Here is a 26,115-nt window from a genome sequence, read left to right as displayed (position 1 = left end):
ACTCTCCTCCCTCCTCCCTCCCCGTAATTTGTTAAAATAATTTGTTAATAGTAGCAATCGGAAACTAACACACCTATTGATGACTTCTTAATTTTTTTTTTATAGTGACATACTAAGGCATCAGTGATGGGAAGAAAAAAGTGTTAGTCGCTCAGTTATGTCAACTCTTTGTAATCCCATGGACTGTAGCCAGCCTCCTCTGTCCATGGAATTCTCAAGGCAAGAATACTGGAATGGGCTGCCATGCCCTCCTCCAGGGGATCTTCCTGACCCCAGGGATCGAACCTGGGTCTACCACATTACAGGCAGATTCTTTACTATCTGAGCCACCAGTGAAGTCCCACGGCATCAGTAGATTTTGCTACAACTGTGCAACGACTATACTCATTTTCATAGCATTAGGTATAAGACTGTTTTTTTAAAAAAAAACTAGATTGCTGTACAAGGGATATATACAATTTTAATGAAGGTATCTTTAAACTCCCATTAAAAGGATTTATTTTGATCCTAGTTCCACAGTTAGCAAAGCCAATGTCTAATCAAGTAAGCATGATTCTTTCTCATTGCTGTTGCTAAGTCACTTCAGTTGTGTCCGACTCTGTGTGACCCCACAGACGGCAGCCCACCAGGCTCTCCAGTCCCTGAGGTTCTCCAGGCAAGAACACTGGAGTGGGTTGCCATTTCCTTCTCCAAAGCATGAAAGTGAAAAGTGAAAGTGAAGTCGCTCAGTTGTGTCTGACTCCTCATCACTTACGAACAATATGTTCCTGGCTTGATGCAAATTTAAATTAATTTCTAGAATGTTGCCAATGTTGGCTGATTCTTCTGCTTTGTTTTCGTTCCAGTTTTCATAATTTATCTTTCTAAAATTAGGTTGGTATAACTTAACTGGCCACATTAATTTCTTAACAAGGAAACTGTGTGTGGTAGCACAAAGGTTTTTTTATGAATTGGGCTAATCTCAATGTCTCAGAGCAAAATGTTAGGAATTCCTTTCAAATGGCTGTTGCTGTTTTGCCACTGCTGAGTGCTGTTTAAATACAACTTTTGCCCTTTTGCTTACAGTAGTTACAGACCTCAAAAATACCATAATTCTCTATTCAAAGATCAAGGAAAACAGGTAATATGAAAAAAGTTCAAATAGAGTTCATATAGCCAAGACTTTTCTATACTGAGAATTATTTTCTTTCATAGTATCTAGGATAAACCATTTACTTCCATAATCAGTCACATGTATTTTGAAATAGCCTGTAAGAACCAAGTAATTATACTAATTAATTAATTTGGATAGGTTTCATCCAAATCAAAAAGAGAAACTTTTTTAAAAGGCTTTTTAAAGACTGTCCTTTTTTAAAGGCCGGTTAGCAGGTGTGAAACAGGTATTACTTCAAGAGAGAAAATATGACAATCAGAAGAGAGGATATGGCTTAGTAGGTCTCAAGCCCAGTAAGAAATTTTAAATTCCAAAAGGGAAAAAAGATTTAGAAGTTAGAGAAATTTGAATAATACTAAAATTAAACTGGCAAAGTCATGGTAATGACCATATAAAAGCGTAAGTCAGGACTAGAGAAGAAAAATAAGCAATGTTGGACCTGGGATCTGGTAGAAGGCAAAAGGCTGCTCTATGCTTGTGTAAATTTCTATGCCATGTAGTTTTTTTTTTTTTTTTAATAAGAGGAAGTAAAACTAAACAACTAAGCGACATCCATTCTGGTATAATGGTATCCCTCTGCTAACCTTTTCCAAATGAGCTATGTACCTTGACCTCTCAAAGACTTATGTTTCATGGCTTAACAAGATCCTGAATAATGGGATGTTTTTCACTTGTGCTATAACACTAACTAATATCACATGAAATAACAAGTTAAATTAACATGGGCTTTCTTTACTATTGACTTGTAACTGATGGCGGAGAAATGGTCAACAGTGCTTTCTACTCATACTTCTCAGTGGAAGGCAGGAAAAAAGTCATGACTAATTATAGAAGATGAAGCAAAGTATTATTTTGATCAGATGAGGTTAAAGGCTAACCTAATACTTTAAACTGAAATGGGAACTAGTAGACATTATCCTGGGTTTTATATATTATTCAGTACACAATGTCCAGCTCTAATGCAGAGCTGGAGGAAGTATTTCTAAAGGAAGCAGGATGGCCACATAATACAATCCCTCTATCGTTTCCCCGGAACACATACATTCCCCTCAGAAGTCTCCCATCTAAGTGCTGATCAGGCTTAATCCTACTTGAAATATGAAATAAGATTCTATCCCACAACTGTACTGCAGGAAATAAAGCTGATCTTGATTAACAGTATAGAATAAAATAGTGGGAAATGCTTTTACCAAAGTACTAAGAGAAAAAGAATGATGGCTTTCTTGCCACAGAATGTACATTAGATACCCTGTTGCTTCATGGCAGATAATGGCTGTACAAATTTTTCCACATTTTTGGTTTTCTTTCAGTGTATTACGGTATTTGCTGAAATGCATTTTATACTTAAACCACTTTGTCAAAGTAAAATATATTCTTAAAAAAAGAAACCATTAATAGAACATAACATTAAATTAAATTTTTCCCATTTACAAACAGAAAACTTAATTGATTTTTGGCAGTTCAGAAAGTAGACCAAAATGGCACTTCAGATGTACTATATCTTACACTCCATAGTGAAATCCAAAAAGCTCCGTAAACTACAGCTTTTTTCTTAAGTTGGTAGCAGATTCATTTGGCCTCAAAATTTGACCTAAATTGAAGTAAGGCTATTTATGGTCAAGACTGAGCCCATGTGGTATAATGGGCTCCACGTTTTGCTGAAAACATACAAAATTTGATTACAGGGTGCTTCCCCAGACCCTATCGCGGAAGGTGGGTGATATGATGCAACAAATATGTACTATATCACTTTTTAAAAAAAATCAGAATTCTGAAATACATCTGGCCTCAAAGATTTTTAATAAGATTTTTGGGCTTATAGTTTATATTCAAGTGAGTCACAAGGCAAAGCTAATTAGAATAGTTTCTATACTGTAGCTATATGATAGACTAGACACATAGTTATTTGTTGAAAGCTTAATTATTTTTTAAAGTAAATCATTTAAATGCTAACTTTAAAAGGCATCAAATAGGCAAATCTGCACTCTATATGCAGAATCCAACAGTATTTTCTTATTCTAATAGAAATTAAGAAAAAAAGCTGGATTATTTTATGTTCTCTCAATACACCAAGGGTTCCTCCCCATCGCCGCCTCCCAAATGTCTTATGATTTACATGTTTGTCTTTTTGAAAGAACACTTTACACAATCAATAATAAAGCCACTTTTTTTAGGAGTTCATTTTGTATTTTTTTTTTCAGTAATTTTCACTGAATTTCTCTGTCCTTGAAAGATCTGCTTAGAGAAAAACAGAGCATCAAGCCCAGAGAGGCATTTATAATACCAGCTTAGAAACAAGGCGAGAGCATGTCACTTTCCCAGCAAAAAAAAAACACAGAGACCACCTTTATATTTCCAGACTACCAACAAGTAAAGTATAATGACCAAAGAAATACAAGGAAAAAGGATTACCTAATTTTACATCTGAAGAAAAAAAGTATCGCCTTAATGAAAAAATAAGTTCGATGACCTTTAAAAACTAAAAACAAACAAAAAACCCCTGTAACACATGTTGGAACCCTGACAGCCATCCAAGTTTCAAGGGGAGGGTATTTCAAGCCTACCAAACTTGAAACCGTGACACAGGGTGCTTTATTTCTCCTCTGGCAAATCTGAGTATTAGAGAATGTTATTTTTACAAAGAGCTATTAAAACGATCTAAAACATTTTAAAAATATAAATTCCACTTTTCTGATCTATTCTTCTGGTCCTTGATTAGAAATGTGGCATTCCACTGGAAGGGTCACTGTTAATTAGATCACTAAATCTGTTTTTTGCATAAAGAAAAAACTGAGCCCAAACTGCAGAAGAAAACAATAAGCACAGCAATACTGCCATCTTTTGACCAGAGCAGAAAAGTGATTTTTCTCCCCTTATACTAATTCCTTATGATTTACCATCAAGGGATAAACATTTTTATATCTTCCTGTAATGGGTTTGAAGTTAAAGGCAAAGTGTCTCCTACCACAACTGCCGGTACAGAAGTAAAACAATCATAGATTCTATATTCTTGAAAATTCAGATTACAGCTAAACTCTACTGTAGTTAATATATTTAGTCCTCATATGTATATGTGCTCAGTCGTGTCTGACTCTTTGAGACCCTATGGACTATAGCCCGCCACGCTCCTCTGTCCATGGGATTTTCTGGGATTGAACCTGGTCTCTTATGTCTCTTGCATTGACAGGCAGATTCTTTACCACTATCGCCACCTGGGCAGCTCCATATTTACTCCTCATCTTTCTTCCTGTCCTTTCTATCACCATTAAAGAATCAGGCAATGGAGAAGCAATCACGTGAACTAGACCTAAAAAATCCCTGAACTGACACAATATTAGCAAGCCTGTTCCCTTCAACTTAGAAACTTCAGCGTTAAACATTTTTTTAACCAAGTTAGAATACAATAATTTCAAAATCTTAAAAAAAACATCAATCTTACAACTGGTCCCTTGTAAGTATTTAATATTCAAGTAATGTTTCAGAAGTCCTATAAAAGTCTACTTTATGAGCCTACTTGCAACCTATGTGAAAAAGAAAAGCAGTTATCTAATTAGTAATGTGAAAATATGTAAAAACTACTGGCAGTCATTGTATTAGTATCTTACTGCCCAAATGACAAAAACTAAATCCAAAACTAAAAAAGGTGAAATGCTTCCAGGGTACATGTACTTCTCCATGAGGAAATTCTTACTCTTTCTTTAGGATAGAATATTCTTTCATTAATGGGAACATGGATTTGGTCCAAAAATCAAATGAGATGCTGATTCCTATGTTAACCAAATGAAGGATAAGTGACAAGCCAAATTAATCATGTTACTTTATGTTTATTGGATGCTTAACTTTAAAGAGCACTTCACACATTGAGTCTTAATAAAACCTTATGAAGTGTACAGGGTAAATCGTCTGACCCAATTTATCAAATGAAGGGTCACAAAGACTCAGGGACTTGCCTGAAGTTACACAGCTAATTAACATAGCACAAAGCTGCCAGCCTAATCTAATACACGAGAAGGACTGCAAGCTTTACCACTGAACCACTTTACCTTGAACCAAAGTATAATGATTGCTAAAAAAAAATATGGAATCTGGGGCAGTAAGAAAGAGGATGCCACATGCATATATTTATCATCCCAATGTCCCAAATGCTCACTGAAGGTAAAGAATAAATATGGACTTTTAGACACTTTGAATAAAAAGGAACTAAGAATTAGTAGGTCTGAAGCTATGACCTGAGAATCCTGGTTACCTGTTTCTTTTATAGAGCATACAACCTTCACCTATTAAAGTGTTACTGAACTGCATTTATGATGAGATCAGTGAAAGCAAATACCTCCTTCTGGGACATAATTTGAATCTCTTCATCTCAGATTTACATCAAAATCCTCATCCTGAAGAATTTTAACAAATTAGATTTAATGGTTAGAAACTCAAAGGCAGTTATTCCTTCATTAAAATTCCCAATCAGTTCAGTTGCTCAGTCATGTCCGACTCTTTGTGACCCCATGGACTGCAGCACGCTAGGCTTCCTCGTCCATCACCAACTCCTGGAGCTTACTCAAACTCATGTCCATGGAGTTCGTAATGCCATCCAACCATCTCATCCTCTGTCGCCCCCTTCTCCTTCTGCCTTCGATCTTTCCCAGCATCAGGGTCTTTTCCAATGAGTCAGTTCTTTGCATCAGGTGGCCAAAGTTTTGGAGTTTCAGCTTCAGCATCAGTCCTTCCAATGAATATTCAGAACTGATTTCCTTTAGGATTGACTGACTGGATCTTCTTGCAGTCCAATAATAATTTGTTAATTATTCCAAATTCCAAAGAATTTGGTAATTCCTTTAACCAAATTTTGTTTCCATAACTCTAAATGGTAGATTAAAATATGTTTTCTCAGAAGTTTACTGATAAAATGAGTAAAAAGCCACCAATGGAAAAGCAAGAGAGTTCCAGAAAAACATCTATTTCTGCTTTATTGATTATGCCAATGCCTTTGACTATGTGAATCACCACAAACTGTGGAAAATTCTTAAAGAGATGGAAACACCAGACCACCTGACCTGCCTCTTGAGAAATCTGTATGCAGGTCAGGAAGCACCAGTTAGAACTGGACAACGGAACAACAGACTGGTTCCAAATAGGAAAAGGAGTACATCAAGGCTGTATATTGTCACCCTGCTTATTTAACTTATATGCAGAGTACATCATGAGAAACACTGGGCTGGATGAAGCCCACGCTGGAATCAAGACTGCCAGGGGAAATATCAATAACCTCAGATATGCAGGTGACACCACCCTTATGGCAGAAAGTAAAGAACTAGAGAGCCTCTTGATGAAAGTGAAAGAGGAGAGTGAAAAAGTTGGCTTAGCTCAACATTTCGAAAACTAAGATCATGGCATCCAGTCCCATCACTTCGTGGCAAATAGATGCGGAAACGGTGGAAACAATGGCAGACTATTTTTTTGGACTCCAAAAATCACTGCAGATGGTGACAGCAGCCATGAAATTAAAAGATGCTTACTCCGTAGAAGAAAAGTTATGACCAACCTAGATAGCATATTAAAAAGAGACATTACTTTGACAACAAAGGTACATCTAGTCAAGGCTATGGTTTTTCCAATAGTCATGTATGGATGTGAGAGTTGGACTATGAAGAAAGCTGAGTGCTGAAGAATTGATGCTTTTGAACTGTGGTGTTGGAGAAGACTCTTGAGAGTCCCTTGGACTGCAAGGAGATCCAACCAGTCCATCCTAAACGAGATCAGTCCTGGGTGTTCATTAGAAGGACTGATGTTGAAACTGAAACTCCAATACTCTGGCCTCCTGATGTGAAGAGCTGACTCACTGGAAAAGACCCTGATGCTGGGAAAGACTGAGGGCGGGAGGAGAGGATGACAGAGGATGAGATGGCTTGGATGGCATCACCGACTCAATGGGCATGAGTTTGAGTAAACTCCGGGAGTTGGTGTTGGACAGGGAGGCCTGGCATGCTGTAGTCCATGGCATCGCAGAGTCGGACACGACTGAGCGACTGAACTGAACTGAAGAAGTTTATTTTCGCAATCACCTCACCATAGTATTTGATTCTGTCATTCATCCTCAGCTTTGAGAAACCTGCTCTCACTTTGTCTTCCTGGATACCGTTCTTTTTTTGTTCATCTCCTACTTCTCTGAGGTTCCCTTTTAGCTTTCATATCTACCTTTCCTTTTCTTCCTATGCCTTAAATATCAGTCTTCCCTATAACTTTATCCTTGGTTTATTTTCCCCTAAAGTTAGATGTTTTACATAAATTATCTCATTCAATCTTTCAATTAAGTTACTATTCTCACTTTGCAGATGAGGTAACTAAGGCAAGAGGGTTAGTTAAGCAACTTGTATGAAACCAGTCTAAGTATCCAAACCAGGATTCAAATCTATGTAATAGTGCTATACAGCTCATACTCTTCAACAGTTACCCTCAATACCTTCCTTTTCTTCCCACTCCAGGGCCAATGAATCACGAAATCCTATTAATTCTCCATTGACAATATCTTGCAAATCTGACCACATATCTATATTTCCTTCCCATTCACTTAGTTAAGGCCTTTGTCACCTACTTCTTATTGTAAAATCTTCAAACTGGTTTTCTTGCTGAAGGATTTTCCTTGTTAAAATTTTTTGCATATGCCACTGTTATCTGATCAAGTAATTTCCAGCCTGCAACAGACACTTCTAATTGTTCTTCAACATCTGTTCTCACTTCCTTCTGTAGTAATGAAATTTTAACTGGGCACAGTGAAGGCTAATTTCCTAAACTGTCTTTCACTAAAGGTAATTATATGTCTAAGTCTGACCCATAAGATGTGAATGGAAGGAAGTAAGGTGAGATGTGCTCTTTTTCTCCTTTCTCCTAGTTGCAGTGCAGATTAAACAGTAAGAGGTGGAACTGTCCCTCTGGACCATGAGATAGAAGATAAATAGGGCCTGGATCCCTGATGGCTATGGAGATCCCTGATGATTCTCTTCCTCATTTCTCTAGATGCTTAGTGAGTCCTAATGCTCAGATAAATTATTTTTCAGTTTGCTTTTGAGCAGTTGAACTTTAATTCAAATTTCCAGATCCACTTCAAAGCTCACTTACCCTGAAACCTTCACTGATTCGTATTTCCAGACCTACTTCAAAGCTTACTTAATCTCTGAAACCAAGTAATTCCTCTCTCTTATGTTTTTCCTAAGCAATAAATTTTCAGCTCCTTGAAAACAGGATTTATGCTATATTCATTTTGTATGTTTTTATTTATAGCACAACTAGAAAGTATATTCTCAAAACATATTTTTTGAAATAAGTGAATGAATGAAGGTTACCTTAATTAAGAGGTGGGTCAACAAGAGAACTTTTCAGTGCAAAACAAAGGAATATACTGAATTACAACTAACTCAAAAATTTTGAGGAGGGAAGAGCTCAAGCAATCTATAACTCTCATATAATAGAACAGATGGAAACAATAGAGGCCAGAGGGTTTATTTAGGAAAAATAATAATAATAAAACCTTTGTTAACAAGTGATTTATAAGTTTACATCATTTTTTATAATTAGTAAAAAAGATTTTTCCTCTTGCCAACAATAAATTCCTACAGAAAGTAAAAGAGCCTGTTAACAAAGGTTGCTGCTGCTGCTAAGTCGCTTCAGTCGTGTCCGACTCTGTGCGACCCCATAGATGGCAGCCCACCAGGCTCCCCCATCCCTGGGAGTCTCCAGGCAAGAACACTGGAGTGGGTTGCCAAGGTTACTGCCTAGTAGTGGTGCTCTCATTTCTCACTGAGTGGAACAGTTAGGTAATGTTTAGTAAGTGAACTTGTCTTTATAGAAAACTATGGTCATTATTTTAAAACTGAGATACTATCTCAGTGCAGTTAAGATCTATTTAAAAACAAATGTTGACCCTGATACTCCCCTTCTAATTAACATAAGGGAAATTAACAAAGGAGGTAGGGGCAGCAGGAAAGGACAGGCAGTTTGATTTACAAAGAAGAAAACAAATCTACTCTTTAAAAAATAAATTAACCTAATTTGATGTACTAATAGAAATAATTTAATTACTACAAAATTTAACAAATAGTCCTGGAGAAGGGAATGGCAACCCACTCCAGTATTCTTGCCTAAAGAATCCCAAGGACAGAGGAGCCTGGCAGTCCACAAGGTCGCAAAGAGTTGGACACGACTGAGCGACTAACACACTTGACAAATGATAAAATCACACTTTTAACCAACTGTTACGAACTCCATAAAGCTTGTACCTCTAAGTTGTTCCCTTTGTCTGCCCTCCACCATGATGTTTAATTCCACTACATTTCATATCTTTTCTTGTGGGGAGTTCTGTTTCATTTACTTTTCCTTATCATTTCATATATTTTTTTCCATATCACATTGCTGGCTTCTAGTATTCCCTTCCAATTTTTCTATTTTTGTTCCTTTTCAGCAATTCCCATTTCTTTCATTCTCCCACTGCCTATTTCTTATCACATCACTCTGTATCAGTTTACTACTTCTGCTGGCAAACAGCAGCCACAGCAAGAAAGTAAATATAAAAATCCCTACCATTATTATGTTCTACAGCGAAAGAAAGCATTAAGGTGAAAAGTTGAAGCTCATGTACAATCTATCATATAAATGTAGATGCAAAATTAAGTTTCAGGTATTGTAACTACCTAAAACAAAGATATTTCTAGGTTGATAGCTACCCAGTGCTATCATCAGTTTCAAAAGTATTATTTTACAAGCCTTCAGGGTAATCTTCACTGTGTTCAGAGTAAATAATCAAATATCTAGATATCAAACTGTTTATTATCAAAGAAGTTCTGTAAATTCAAGATAAAGAAATGTGATGGACCTTGCTATTTTCAGAGACACCATACCCAGAAGTTATTCCTTTGTCAGCTTAAGAAACAAAACTGATAATGCTGATAATTATCTCGTCTCTACTAGAAGTAAGTTTTTACCTTAAAGAAGAGTTATTTTTAATATAATGCTGGTAGATCATAGTAATGACACTAGACACTCCTGAAATAGATTATAAATGACAAGTTCTAACATATTTATTATCAATTTCTACTTGTACAAGATGTACAAGTTTAGCATATCTTCCCAACAGTTAATTACCTCATTATGGGTATGGGAGGCTGGGTTAGGAATTAAAAGCTCTCTGCTAAGACTGAACATGGGGAATTTAGTTTTGTGTTGCTTAAATTAGAGAAGAGTGACAACAGAAGATATTAGGCCTGCCAAACTTTTAAGATAGGGTCTTTGATCTAATACCAGATATAGCCTGTTTACTCACACAAAGAAAAAGAACTAAAAAGCTTTCAAGAAAACCACCAGAATTGACTTGACTTTGGCCCATGAATAAACAGATTGCTTATCACTAAAAAAGAGTTTTTCAGACTTTTTCTTAATGTTTTTTAGTAACAAGAAACTTCTTCAAATAAAATCCCACCAGTTTAATCAGATGGAAATACCATGGTTCTACTTGGATTTGCTGTGGTGAACTAAGATACTATCCTGGTCATTCCCCCTTCTTCCCTCAAGATGCTCCAAAAGCAATGCTACAGAACCCCTGTATAGTTACAGAATAGAGTCTGAAAACCACTGTTCTGTAAATAATTCTTTGGAGGAAAACAAAAGCTATCTCCTACTAAAGAACGAAATCATTTAACTCCTGCAGTGGTTGAGTTATAAAAGAATTAAAAGCCCATAAAGTTTACCAAAGGCATTTTAGTGACTCTATTTAGGTCAAAGGCATGGCAAGTTCAGATACCTGTAAGTAACTGTCAGAATGAGGCCAAGTGCCAGGAAAACCATTCTGATGGGAGGAAAAAGAGTCACAGGGACTCTTGATGGATAGGCTGGTCTAATCTTCCTTCTTCAGCCTTAGGTCAAATCCTTTAGATTATAAAAATCATTGTTCCCAGCAGAAAGAAGATTCAAAAGATACAGCAGAGGCGAAAATAACACAAACCACCAAATGACAGGAATACTCAAATGACAAAGAAGCACTTCCTCCCAAGTCAAAAACAGCCAGGTCACCCTCAGCCATACTTTTCAATCACTATTTAGAAATCTTGAAAAAAAAGCTTACATTTTTTAAATAGAAAAATTTATGTACTCCCATTATGGCAACGCACTCCAGTACTCTTGCTTGGAGAATCCCATGGATGGGGGAGCCTGGTGGGCTGCCGTCTATGGGTTCGCACAGAGTCAGACACAACTGAAGTGACTTAGCAGCATTGTCAAATACTTATTATATACTATACTAAACTTATTTGTTCAGCTTCATTTTGTTTGATATCCATTAAAGGCTTTTCAAGTTATCAATAAAAAATACATTCTTGTTAACAGTGATATTTTACAAATTGAATCAACTATGATGAGTTATAACCTCAGATATGCAGATGACACCACCCTTATGGCAGAAAGTGAAGAGGAACTCAAAAGCCTCTTGATGAAAGTGAAAGTGGAGAGTGAAAAAGTTGGCTTAAAGCTCAACATTCAGAAAACTAAGATCATGGCATCCGGTCCCACCACTTCATGGCAAATAGATGGGGAAACAGTGGAAACAGTGTCAGACTTTATTTTTCTGGGCTCCAAAATCACTACAGATGGTGACTGCAGCCATGAAATTAAAAGACGCTTACTCCTTGGAAGGAAAGTTATGACCAACCTAGATAGCATATTCACAAGCAGAGACATTACAACAAAGGTTCATCTAGTCAAGGCTATGGTTTTTCCTGTGGTCATGTATGGATGTGAGAGTTGGACTGTGAAGAAGGGTGAGCGCCGAAGAATTGATGCTTTTGAAGTGTGGTGTTGGAGAAGACTCTTGAGAGTCCCTTGGACTGCAAGGAGATCCAACCAGTCCATTCTGAAAGAGATCAGCCCTGGGATTTCTTTGGAAGGAATGATGCTAAAGCTGAAACTCCAGTACTTTGGCCACCTCATGTGAAGAGTTGACTCATTGGAAAAGACTCTGATGCTGGGAGGGATTGGGGGCAGGAGGAGAAGGGGACGACAGAGGATGAGATGGCTGGATGGCATCACTGACTCGATGGACGTGAGTCTGAGTGAACTCCAGGAGTTGGTGAGGGACAGGGAGGCCTGGCGTGCTGCTATTCATGGGGTCGCAAAAAGTCGGACACGACTGAGCGACTGATCTGATGATGAGTTAACGAAATGCTTAAGTACCACTTTATTTTGAATACCTTTGTGTCCTAACATTAACCCACTGATAATCATTAGTCACCTTGAAAATTTCAACAACTTCCTAATTAGCTTTCCTTTGTGTTTGCACCCTTGTGTCCATCTACTATATGGAATTACAAATTCTAATATAAATGTAATCATGTCACTCCATTATTAAAAATACTTCAGGAGGTCTCCACTATATACTTAACAGTTAAGTCATAGAATAAGCTATTCAAATTAAATATTATTCAGAAGCACAAACCATTAAAATAAATAGAAGCAGTACTGTCTAACTCACTTGGAGGAGGGCATGGCAACCCACTCCCTGCCTTTGACTGGAAAATTCCATGGACAGAGGAGCCTGGCAGGCAACAGTCCATGGGGTCACAAAGAGTTGGACACAACTAAGCATGCACTATCCAACTAAAGACCAAGTAGGGAGAATAGAACCCCACTTTTTAGTAGCCAAAATAGGGTGACCCTAAGGGTTCTAAAGTTAGTAGGAAAACCACTAACAAAACAAAACTTGTATGCCACAGTAACATGGCCTTCAAATATATAAAGTGCAACTTGACTGAGCTACAAGGAAAAATGTACAAACTCAAACTATACATATCTCATTCAATAACTGACTGAAGAATCAGGGTTTGTTTTTTTTTTTAAGTAACACCATAAAAGATTTTAATAACAAAATTAACAAATTTCACTGAATGAACATTCATTTTATTGAAATGAACATGTCAATGAATGAACAGTATAGAACACTGTACTAATAAAGAAATATAAAATTCACATTCTTCTCAAAGCAACATAAAATATTCATAAAAACTGACCTAAAGCAAGTCAAAATAAATTTCAGAGAGCTGATATATAATTCCTTATCATAATAAAAATAAGAAAATAATAAGAAAGGCAGCCAGAAAATCTCCATATGTTTGGAAATAGAAAACAGACTTACAATAAAAAAGATGAACAATGTTTTGACTAGTGGATCCTGATAAAAATTTGACAAACCTCAGGAAAGACTGATTAACAAAAATAAAAAGAAGATATCATTATAAATCCTACAAATATTAAAAAGATAACAAGGAGATATTGTGCACAGTTCTCTGTCAGTAAGTTTGTAGACCTGGATGAAATGGGAAAATTACTAAAAACACAAACAAAAACAAAACCCCCAAATTCATGGAACTGATTCAGGAAGAAAGAAAAAAGTTAAGAGTCTTATCACCATTAAAGAAACTCTATCAACATTCAAAATTCATCCCACAAAGGAAACTCTAGGCCCATATGGCTTCAATTGAAGATTCTGCCAAACACACATGGAAAAAAAATAATAATTGCAATGTTACATAAACTATTCCAGACTATATAAATGAGCCCATTATTCAATTCATTTTATGAGGCTAGAATACCCTTGATTCCAAACTCTAATACTATTTTAAGAATAAAAAATTATAGGTAGTCTCACTTATGAAATAAATAGAAAAATCTTAAGCAAAATATTATCATATAGATTCTAGAAAAATTACATATATATATATATATATTTCTACATAATACATAATGGTGAAAGTTTTGTTGAAAATCCAAAAGAATCTAAAGACAAATTTTTAGACTTAACAAATTTACCAATATTGTGAAATAATAGAAAATATATAAACTCTACAAATTGGTAGACTTAATGTAATACCCAAATTGAAGTCAATGATGGTAAAATAAGGTCTACAAATATAAAAAATATGTATGTTTCTAAGGAACATACAGAGTATGAAATTCCAGAGAAATGAAACAGACCATGAAAATATGAAAACACACACTGTGGAATTTCATAGATGATGGCTCAGACAGCAAAGAACCTGCCTGTGATGCAGGAGACCCAGGTTCTATCCCTGGGTCAGGAAGATCCCCTGGAGAAGGAAATGGCCACCCATTCCAGTATTCTCACCTGGAGAATTCTATAAATAGAGAAGTCTAGCAGGCTACAGAGTCTAGCAGGCTCCTCGGGAGTCGCAAAGAGTCGGACATGACTGAGCAACTAACACACAACACAACGTAATCTAAATCAAAATCTCAACAAGTTTTTCAAGAAACTTGACAAGCTGATTCTAAAATACATATGAAAGGTGTATGAGAACACAAAAGACCCCAAATAGCCAAAGCAATCTTTATAGAAACTTGAGGCAAGGATGGTGACAGTTCTTCCCTATGATTAATGCTGTCTTTGTGTCCTGGTTAGTAAGTCTGTCCTTTCTCTAGTATTCTGACTTTGACCTCTGTCATAAATCAAATGTCCACATTAACATGGATCAAACTTTATTCTACTTAATTGCTTTACTGATCCTCATGCTAGTGATACATTAACTTAATTACCATAGTATTAGAATCATAGTATGTAGGTACAAATCATACCGCATCATAAAGAAAATAGATACCATTCCTTGACTGCATTAGCTGCTTCTCTCCTTGTCTGAAGAGGCTCAAGTAAATAGGTAGAGACAATCTTGAATTGTTCACCCAGAAAATGGCCTACCTGCTACCTTGTGGGTAGGTTAGGGGGGGTTCTCCTCTGTTATAGAAACTTGAGACATAGATATAATAAATTACATAAAAAGTAATAACATCTTTCTGTAAAAGAGAAAAACAAAACTCCAAAAGAGTAAAAGGGCAAGCCACAACATGGGAGAAGATATTTGTACTACAACAACAAAAACTATGAAGAGGCTGATATTTCACCCTGCGTGCAAGCTAAAAAGTAAGCCATCTAGTTTCATGGCTGTTGGCAGAAGATATGAGACTCCTGAATTAGAAATGATGGACAGTTAACTACTCACAACAATAACTCTAGCCAAGTCAAACAAGGTTTGAATTTGCCCTGTTTACCACTGGTACCTTGTGGTACTCAGTGAATATTTAAAGAAAGAATAAATGGTTAGGGAAGAACTATCACCATCCTCACCTCAAGTTTATATAAAGGAGGAGATGCCCCCCTAACCTAACCCCCAGTTTGCTGGAGTGAACAATTCAAGATTCTCTCCATCTATGTGCCTCTTCAAACAAGGAAAGGAGAAACAGCTAATACAGTCAATGAATGGTATCTATTATTATTATTTTTCATTTCAGTTCAGTCACTCAGTTGTGTCCGACTCTTTGCAATCCCACGGACTACAGCATGCCAGATGTCCATCATCATTTCCCTGTCCATCATCAACTCCCAGAGCTTGCTGAAACTCATGTCCATCGAGTTGGTGATTCCATCCAACCATCTCATCCTCTGTCATCCCCTTCTCCTGCCTTCAATCTTTTCCAGCATCAGGGTCTTTTCCAATGAGTCAGTTCTTCACATCAGGTGGTCAGAATACTGGAGTTTCAGCTTCAGCATTAATCCTTTCAATGAATATGCAGGACTGATTTCCTTTTGGATGGACTGGTTGGATTCGCTTGCAGTCCAAGGGACTCTCAGGAGTCTTCTCCAACACCACAGTTCAAAACCATCAATTATTCAGCACTCAGCTTTCTTTACAGTCCAACTCTCATGTTCATACATGACTACTGGAAAAACCATAGCTTTGACTAGATGGACCTTTTTTGGAAAAGTAATGTCTCTGCTTTTTAATATTCTGTCTAGGTTGGTCATAGCTTCTCTTCCAAGGAGCAAGCGTCTTTTAATTTTATGGCTGCAGTCACCATCTGCAGTGATTTTTGGAGCCCAAGAAAATAAAGTCTGTCGCTGTTTCCATTGTTTCCCCATCTATTTGCCATGAAGTCATGGGACCATGGCAACCCACTCCAGTGTTCTTGCCTGGAGAATCCCAGGGCCGGGGGAGCCTAGTGGGCTGCCGTCTATGGGGTTGGACAGGGTCGGACACGACTGAAGCGACTTAGCAGCAGCAGCAGAAGCAGCAGCAGCATGGGACCAGATGCCACAATCTTAGTTTTCTGAAAATCTTCTGAGTTTTAAGCCAACTTTTTCAATCTCCTCTTTCACTTTCATCAAGAGGCTCTTTAGTTCTTCTTCGCTTTCTGCCATAAAGGTGGTGTCATCTGCATATCTGAGGTTATTGATATTTCTCCCAGCAATCTTGATTCCAGCTTGTGCTGCATCCAGCCCAGCGTTTTGCATGATGTACTCTGCATATAAGTTAAATAAGCAGGGTGACAATATACAGCCTTGATGTACTCCTTTCCCAATTTGGAACCAGTCTGTTGTTCCATGTCCAGTTGTAATTCTTGCTTCATGACCTGCATAAAGATTTCTCAGGAGGCAGATGGTATTCCCATCTCTTGAAGAATTTTCCACAGTTTGTTGTGATCCACATAGTCAAAGGCTTTGGTGTAGATAATAAAGCAGAAGTAGATGTTTTTCTACTTATTATTTTTACTAGTAGATAAAGGCAAAATGGAAAAACGTCACAATTCCTGAACATCACAACCTCTCTTGTTCTTTTGGACCTAGTTGAGCTCTGGCATGTTGGATCCTATCCCTTCATCCTCTTTTTAAGATTATAGCCAAGAACTTTTATTCTACTTATAAAGTATTTTTCCACATTAAGAAATCTATTAATTCCCTTCATCCTCTTAATCATATTTCCCTGAAGAAGACATAGGGGGAGGGCTATTACTTTCTAACAGTTGGCTGGATGAGTTGACTGAGTTCCAAGACTTAGATGTAGGACTGGAATAAGAGCCTTGCACTTGGGACTCAGGTTTAAATCATGTTCCTTAATTTAGTTTCATCAGAGATGACTGGCTGGGGTTTGGGGATGAGCCTACACAAAGGACTTTCTTGTCTAATCAGATTCTCATGAATCAGAGATCTTACCTTCAAGCTTTACTAAAATAATTTCAAGTATATAAGCAATCAAGTGGCACAAGAGAAGTAGAGACATCCAATGTGGCTTAAGTCTTGCTTCTATCTTAGAATATTTTCTAGCTGAGAATAACAGATGATTTCTATAAGCAAAGTTGAGGGGTCACTTCACACATGGGGAACATTTAGGTTACATCACATGTCTCCAGTATACCTTGGGGAGTTGAATAGCTTACACAACATCCTCCAGGAAAACATGCCTCATAAATCTATAGACTCTAGGTTGTGTTTACCACAGGCAATCCTAACTAGGGACATTCTGTTCAAAGTGTGCCATAAGTAAGAGTTCTCCTCTTAGCAAAATTCATTAGTCCATTTACCAAGGAGGTCAGTTATCAACATGTTTAACTGGGTCACCTATCCCTTCTTTCTGTGGAAGTATCTCCCTGGATCAAAAGAGAAATGGATCACAGGCCAGCTGCTAACTCCTGCCTCAAAGAATTATCAAACTCTTGCCTGGATCATTAAAAAAAAAACTGATGTTTTCATCTCCACTAGGATATGTTTTTGTAACTATTTCTTGCATTAATGAGATTCTATCATTAGAAAGAGCTATCTTTGATACTCTTAACTACCTGAATGAAGAGATTTTATATGATGTAGTCATTTGAAGAGTATGTTTTCAAAGACTACTTAATAATAAAATGTTACTAAATATAAATAAAATATTCCTAATGAAATAAGTGAAAAAGATATCATGTTATATATCACTATGATTTCCATTATTGTAAGTACTATATGCAGTCAAAGGAAGTAAATCCAAATAATAATAGCTTCTTTCAATGGATGGCTTATTTTCTTCTTTATATTTCTTTATATATTCTAAATGCTTTATGTGGCTTGATTACTTTCCTGATTAGGAAAACTTATTAGAAAAATATCTTCAGTTTAAATACTGATATTTATCTGTTGCTTATTTTGTAAAATGTATCTTACAAAATGCCCACAGCCCATCTTTAACCTGAGCAAAGTTAGGTGTCCCTCCTTTGGTACCCTCTGCACCCTAACCAGTCCCTCTATCACTAAATTTATACCATATTCGATGATAACTTTCCTGAGGATCTTGAAGACAAGAATCATTTCATATGTATTTTAGTTATCTTCGTGTCTAGCAAAGTTCCTGACACAAAGTAGGTATTTAATAAATGCTGACAAAAACCTTATTTTCAAGATCGTCTTTTACACTGTCAATCTGCCCTTGAAACATATTTTTATGATTGAAAGTACAATGGCTAGAAAGTATAGCTATGGATATTTCCTCAACCCTTTACAATTTCAGTAAATGCTGAATATTTTGATCTATAAACTCTTATTAAAAAGAAACACATACTTTGCCCAAGTTACAGATTTTTAATCTCAGAATTTCTGACTCCCGCCACCTCACTTAAAGAAAAAAAAAAGAAAAAGGAGGAAAACGAGGAGGAGGAGGGGAAAGGAAAAGGAGAATTAGCAGCAGCAGCAATAGTAGCAATAACATTAATAATAGCTTTTGTTTTCTGGATTCCAAACATATGACCAAGCATATAAGGGATAGTATGCAAAGTTAACTAAGTTAAACTTTAAAAAGAAAATATACACACTGCTGAAGCAGCATTGGAAATCTTCCATCCTGTTAGAACAATATGCCCAAAGATTATGCTTCTAATATATACATAGCAATTTTTGGTCACTGTGTTGATGAATGATGAAGACCACGCTCCACAGTCCAAGGTATCCCTCATCTCAGCTCAAGAGCATGACAGAAGGGATGTTATTGATTTTTTAATGTTTCTTTTAAAACACAACTCTTACTGTAAGAGTAACACTTTTTAAGGACTATTATCTGAATGATTTATACAAATTTGCAAAACATTATCAAATAATCTAAGCTTCCTTTTTCAATGACTTCACAAATCCGATTTTACTTGTCAAGTAGCGAGAAAAGAAAACCAGAAGGGGTCACTATTTTAAACATGATCGATTTCCTCTGAGGAAACGGGTGACATGATACATTACTGCAATAAGACACTCATATTTTTGTTATAAATCAAACTCTTCAGTTCATGCTTTTGCATCTAAAAATTATGTAAACTTCTCTTGCACAAATGTGGCACTTTCTAAAAAGACTATGTCTATATCACTTTCAGCATCTTTTCCCATTTTGTTTTCTTAACGTAGTTAAATAAAAATGAGGCAAGAGAATCTTATTATGTAGTGTGCACATACATAGTATGTTACTGAAATGACTAGTCTCAGAAATTATTTTGAGAAATGATAATAAAAGTATACTTTCAAATGGCACTTCACTACTAAACTGGCTTACACTCAATTAATTATTCCTTATATCTTCATCCCATATTCTCATGATCTGAAACGTGTGCAAGAGTTGTATATATCTTATATATTCATGTTGTATAAATTTAATAGAAGATTCTAAATTTTCTACCTCTGTATGGATAAACTGAAGAGTCCTCAATAAGTGTACAATGAATTCATATGGTTTGGGATTTCCTGTCATCACGATGCCTTCCAATAAGCTTTTCATGCCAAAAAAAAGTCAGATGACTATTTTCTTGATTATGTATAATTATTCACATGCATTAATTTTTAAAAAGAATTTCTAAAAAACTGTTAATATTACATATCTACTGATATTACTCCTTTTAAAAATTTTAACATCAAGAAACTTCTTTTAACTAAGGTATTGATTTTCACTGAAGTATCACATTCATAAACAATAGGTGCAAGATTAATGCTTGGCTGTAGAATAATCAGTAATACAGTATTGGGTTTTCAAAAGCTAAAATTCTGAATATTATACATGTTGCCTATTTAATGTAAATATGAATGATTTCTGGTAAGTGAATAATAACCATGGAAGGCATAAAATATCTTTGAGCACCGTATCTGTCAGCAGACAAATGCAGAAACGTACAAATCCAATCTTTGACAAAATAGTACAAACAAAAAGCTTTCCTTATTTGCCACTTAACTGTCCTTCTCACTTCTTTTGTCTCTTGAGTGCCATCTTCTGTCTCCAGTATCAGGCTAGGCAGTGTTTGCTTGCTTGCTTTCTAATTGTTCTTTGCAAATGCAAATAAGGATCTGTATCAATCCTTTATACCTCTGATGAAAACTCACACACATCAATGTATTCACTCTCTTGCATGGGCTTGCATTTAAACCTTCTATTCCTTACTGGAATAAAAGGACTGCCTTTTATTAAAAGATGGTAAAGCAATAACTAGATGAGGAAGACTTGGGAGAAAAGAAATTTCTCTGTACATGATATAGTAGTAAAAGAGCTATCTTTGATGAGAAAATTACTAGAGTTTTTTTGTTTTTTTGTTTTTTTTCATTTTTTGGAGGCAAGGGCAGGAAATAGAGAGATTGTGGCTGGAAGTATCATTTTTTTTTCCTTTATCTTTTTAACCTGCAAATTTGTAGATGTCAGGGAACAAGAACCATTATCTGCGACTACAGCATTGGTATCACGCTCTTTCCCCTTTAGCATCATAATCACACAGCAAGGGGCTCAGAGTTTAAACTGCTTCAAGTGGCTCGGAAACCTCTCAGGCAGACCAGCATCAGAGGCATTGAATGCAGAGTAGCTGCTCAAGGAAAAGAATGGGAGGGGGCTGGTGTGACGGTCTTTCCCAATCACGTATAATTACATGAAAACCAACATTCACTGCGATTGCTATGTCAATTCTGCAGCCTATTAATATGCTACTAAAGTGACGTGGTGCTGAAGCCATCTCTTTTAGGGAGTAAGATGATGGGAGAGAGGGGCAGACAATAAAGAGGAGCCTCAGCTGTTGGGGAACAGGGCTGTGTGGATGTGAGGTTTACAAAGATGCATGATCTTTGTGATGATGATCAAAACGTTATATGATGTCAAGGGAAATGTATTAAACATTTCTAAACAAACTAAAACCACGCTTTTGTTATGTAAAACTAATACTAATCAAAATAAATCATGTGAATTGCTTTACATTTATGCCTAATTACCATGTAGTAAAATAATGATTATGTGATTATTTTTGTCAGATTAATTTTGCTATAAATTTAATTACATGTGTAAATTCTAAATATTCAGCCCTCATAATTTAGTGTTTTTAAACAATTATTTACTGACCCTACTCCCTCTTCTACAAGCCAGATATCAGACTGCATACTGGGAATAAAAACAGTAAGACAATCCTTCCTCCCATGGGGCTTAGTCTTCTTGGAAAAAAACAAGTACAAAGCAAATGTCAAACAGAAGAACTGACAATCAATGTATTTTTAAATGAAGGTAAGGACATGAAGGGAATACCAATCCCAGTCCTAGGGTATCAGGTAAGGCTTCAGGCCCTCAGAGCTGATCCCTGAAGACCCAGTAAAGTTAGCCAAAAGAGAGGGGAGAATGAGTTAGTAATCCAACAAAAGAAACAGGAAACTCACAGGCCTCAGAAATGAGACCATGCAAGGTGAGTTTGAGAAACTGCTCAGCTGGAACACAGTGCAAGAAGAGTCCTGAGATAGTAAGGTTAATGAAACAAGAAGAGGACTTGAATATCATACTGCTGCTGCTGCTGCTAAGTCACTTCAATCATGTCCGACTCTGTGTGACCCCATAGACGGCATCCCACCAGGCTCCCCCGTCCCTGGGATTCTCCAGGCAAGAACACTGGAATGGGTTGCCATTTCCTTCTCCAGTGCATGAAAGTGAAAAGTGAAAGTGAAGATGCTCAGTCATGTCCAACTCTTGCAGGACTGCAGCCTACCAGGCTCCTCCGTCCATGGGATTTTCCAGGCAAGAGTACTGGAGTGGGTTGCCATTGCCTTCTCTAGAATATCATACTAAGGAATTTGAAATCTTAACAGTAATAAGGACCACTGCAGACTTCAAAAAGGAGAATGACATAATCAGATTTACATTTCACATCAGATGTGGCTTTACTGTAGGGAGTAAAGTAGTAGAGCTCATACCTGGAGGTGAGCAGGGCAGTCAGAAGCCAACTGCAGTGATTTAGGTGACAGTTGCCAGGGGTTCAGGTTAGGCTATTAAGAAGAGAAAGAAGTGAATGGGCTTGAGAAATATGTAACAGGTAGAATTGAAATGTCTTAGTGATTGATCAGGTATAAGAGAAAGAGGATTTGGGGATGGATTTCTGACTCAGGCAAACGCATGATGCTATGGTATCTCAGCAAAGCGATCTATTACTGAGATAGAGAGGGGAGGAAAAGAGGCAGGTTGATGGGATTTCTATTTGATTTTTGGTGATTTTGACAGAGGAGGGGCACAGGAGAGCATTCAAAATGATGAGTTCCTCTAGAAAAATTCAGTTCTATGTGTCTGAGGAGCGTGGAGAACTCTGATAGATGACTGGATATAGAGGTTTGAGGCTAAGAAGAAAGATCTAAGCTTAGACACATATTTGGGAGACAGCATCTTATATCAGCTGAAGCCATCAGATAAACAGAGAAGAGGGCCAACATCAGCAGCTCAAGGAAACCCAAAATTTATGGGATGACCTGATTAAGAGCCAATTAGGAAAATAAGTAGGAAGAAAGCCAGTAAAGCACATGATCACAAAAATCAGGGAAAGGAATATTTTAAGAAGGAACAAGTAGTCAACAAAGTCAAGTACAAAAGAAAATGTAGACTGGTATAGCCATTTACAATTCAATAATCTGTACCTATTAAAATGTCTGATTCTTAATTCCATTTCTTGATGTCATCCTGCGTGTCCAATGAGACAAAGAATAGTTTATAGAAGTAAAAAATAACAATGTAAATATCCAAAAACAGAGAATTAACTCAAATATTATAGACTAACCTTGTTGAATATGTCACAGAACTTGAAGAGAACAAAACAGATTTATAAGAAAAAGACTTTAATGAATGTTGAATACAAGAAGAAGCCAGTTTCAGAACAATGCATACATGATAACAGCTGTTATTTTTTAACATATTTCCCTATGTATATATAAGAAAAGCTACAGAAAGAGTTGGAAGAGTATACACCAAAGTCCAACAGTCAACTTTGTGAAGAAAGCTGGTATTTTGTTGGGTCTCTGGTCAAGGAGACCTTTTGCTTCATTTGTATTTTTTTTTAATTTTTACAGTGAAAATGTTTCCATGTAACAGTTGTATAATAAAACACATTTTAAATGCTATCAAGAGATCAAACAAAACTAAAAGTGAGAAATAACAATGAATTTAATGGTTGTTTAGTAACTTTAATAAGCATAGATTTGGAAGAATAAAAGGAATAGAGGTTAGATTATAATGAATTGAGACAAAACAGAAGGAAAAGCAGTACATAGAATACAAAACAGAAAGTGTGGTATGGTACAGAAAGAAAAAGAAGTGAAAGAAAGATTTTTTATGAGAAGTAAGAAAAATGATATTCTCAGGCAGCCTCGCTGCTGATAGGTTAAAAAAAATTAGAGATAACAAAGCTAATAAGGCACCAAAAGACCTGGTGCCTATTGCAGTGTCAGGCGTAACAATGGCAGAGTCTGGAATAACAGGAGTAACTTACTAAAGAGCCAGATCAAGGAAGTTTAGGTGAGAAAAAAAGATTTATTATGGTTGGATCTATGCAAAAACCCAAAACTAATAACCAAAGAGAAGAGAAAGGTAGAAAAGAATTCTCAAAATATCTTAGGGTTATAGCAAATGAAGGGCTGACAATGGAAGAGTACAAATAAATAGTCTAATTGCAAGATGAGAAATATTTTAAGGACCGGCTGGTTGGTGCTACCTGGAATGACCAGAATGAGCTGAGACGTAATCTGGTACGAGAACAAGACTATGTATTAGTGTCGGTTGTTAACACTTAGGAAATGGTGTGTGTTCATTGCTATGAATCAATCGGAAGTTGGAAGTAAAGCATGTTGTCAGCAGGGCGTATCAACTATCACTCATTCTCCTTCAACATGGAAGAAGTGATGAGTGATAAAGCATCATTTAAGTGTATTTAACATAGTCCAAGAATTTTGGTTCAGGATTAAACAGTAGGAATTGCTTAGGATTAGGGTATAAATATAAATCTCTTTTGAAACCAAAGCAGGATGTCCCCAGATGGCTCTGTTCTGAAGAAACCAAGTCTCTCTCGGTGGTCATGCCTTTCTGGAAGTCTTAGAGGAGAGATAAGTGCTAACAACAAACTAAAACTTCTTACTCACCCAGACCAACGTGTCCTTACTGAAAAAAAGAAAAAAGAAAAAAAAAACATCCTGGTCCAAAGCTACTCTTACAGAGGGGCTATTCACATCCTGGTGAAAGAATAGTGTGATGAACCCTATGCTTTGGATGGTCCTGATAAGCAAACAACTTTAAATCACAATAAAATCATTTGTGTCCTTTCAAAGACAATGCACAGCAACACTGGATTTCATCGAGGGGGTGGTGAGTGGGAGGGCAGAGGTGACATTACAACATGAGACTCAAAAGGAAGAGAATGAGAATTTTCTGGGTGCAGATGTCAGAGAATTAATTATTGACACCTACACAGGAAACTCTCCATTTGGGCACTGCCCTGCGTCATGTTTTGTCATGCCTACTGAAATTATATTAGAAACCAAAATAAACTTTTGTATTAATAGCTCTCACCTTAAGAGTTCCATCTGTAGAAGAGGCAAATTTCTCCTTTGGCTTATCCTACAGGCAGCCTTCTGAGAATCAGAAGAGAACAACCAACTTCGATCATTTGAACATGGAGCATCAACTAACACCTATAGAAAAAAATGACACGTAAGCCAAGCATGCACTGAAAATATATCCTCAGACACAAAGTATATAGGGGAGCTACATAAACTGTGGCAAAAATTAGCAAATAAATAAGTAAATTTATTTTAAAACTGAAAATACACCATGGTAAGTTGTTTACAACTTTTCTTCACTAATACCTTACAAAAGAATCTCCTGTTACTTTCAGCATTTAGGTCTTTTTCAGTGGAGAAGGGGAATGAGAGGACTAAAAGTCTACTAATGTCTACTAATATTTCATATTCTTGTTGACTACAGCAAAAACTTTTACAAAAGTTACTCATTTTATTTTTTTAAAGTTACTCATTTTAAACAGACGTTACTATATTCCTGAATTCTCAGCATTTCTATTTAAGAACTAACAATTCAATTTCAGTTTACTGAAATGCTGTCTTTTTCTTCCACTGTCGTACTCGGATACGAAATGCTACCGAATTAAAGCAATACAGTGCACATGTTTGTGTACTGACTCAAGATAATATCTGATCTCTTCCTGAGTATCTTTGAGGTACCTGGAAATAAAAAGCATTCTATAATCCCCAATCCCAATGTTACCGCTTCCTTTGAACATGCTGACCATCAAATAAAAACTGCTTCCATGTTCACTTTATCAGCATTTCCCAGGGTACGGAGAAACTGTATCCAGCTATGTCTGGAAGCAGATGGGAAATAACCACAACAAAGCAACATAACAGTAGTATCACCGGGAGTCTATCGGTCTGTCACAATGTAACAAAAGTACCTTGTCAAAGGTTTCAGGCTGGGCATCTCCCATTTCTCTGCCATCCAATTCAGACACTTTAATTACATTTACCAAAGGCTGTGGGATGAAAGATTCTAAGGTCTGCCTCAGCCACCTCAATCTCAGGCTATCGTATTCATTACAATGAAGATAACCTAAATATAAAGGATTAAAAAGTTTTTTAAAAAAATGAACACAATCGAATTGTTAAATTTCCACTTTTGATCAAATAAATTTCAGAAATACATTGGTTCATCATAATTATACAGGAACAGGGCTGAGAGGTAAACATTATGATTGTCTTATTTTTAAAGACTTAAGTACACTCACAAACACTTCATAAAACATTTACCATAGTCATACCTACAGAGCCTCTCAGAAGCTCTCACCATTTATTC

The 26,115-nt window shown here is 36.5% G+C and overlaps 1 protein-coding gene across 1 annotated transcript in view; it reads right to left on the bottom strand.

Moving 5' to 3' along the window:
* Window positions 1-26,115, bottom strand: part of NSUN3 (NOP2/Sun RNA methyltransferase family member 3) — a 60,919-nt gene that overhangs the window by 16,064 nt on the left and 18,740 nt on the right. The window contains exons 4-5 of the mRNA XM_027554049.1: window positions 25,718-25,872; window positions 24,820-24,941 (exon numbers count right to left, since the gene is read on the bottom strand). Of these exons, the coding sequence (XP_027409850.1) occupies window positions 24,820-24,941; window positions 25,718-25,872 (277 nt within the window). The remainder of the gene's footprint in view (window positions 1-24,819; window positions 24,942-25,717; window positions 25,873-26,115) is intronic.

Source organism: Bos indicus x Bos taurus, chromosome 1 (assembly GCF_003369695.1).
Source record: "Bos indicus x Bos taurus breed Angus x Brahman F1 hybrid chromosome 1, Bos_hybrid_MaternalHap_v2.0, whole genome shotgun sequence".
Taxonomy (NCBI): Eukaryota; Metazoa; Chordata; class Mammalia; order Artiodactyla; family Bovidae; genus Bos; species Bos indicus x Bos taurus.
This window is presented reverse-complemented; position numbering and strand designations above follow the sequence as displayed.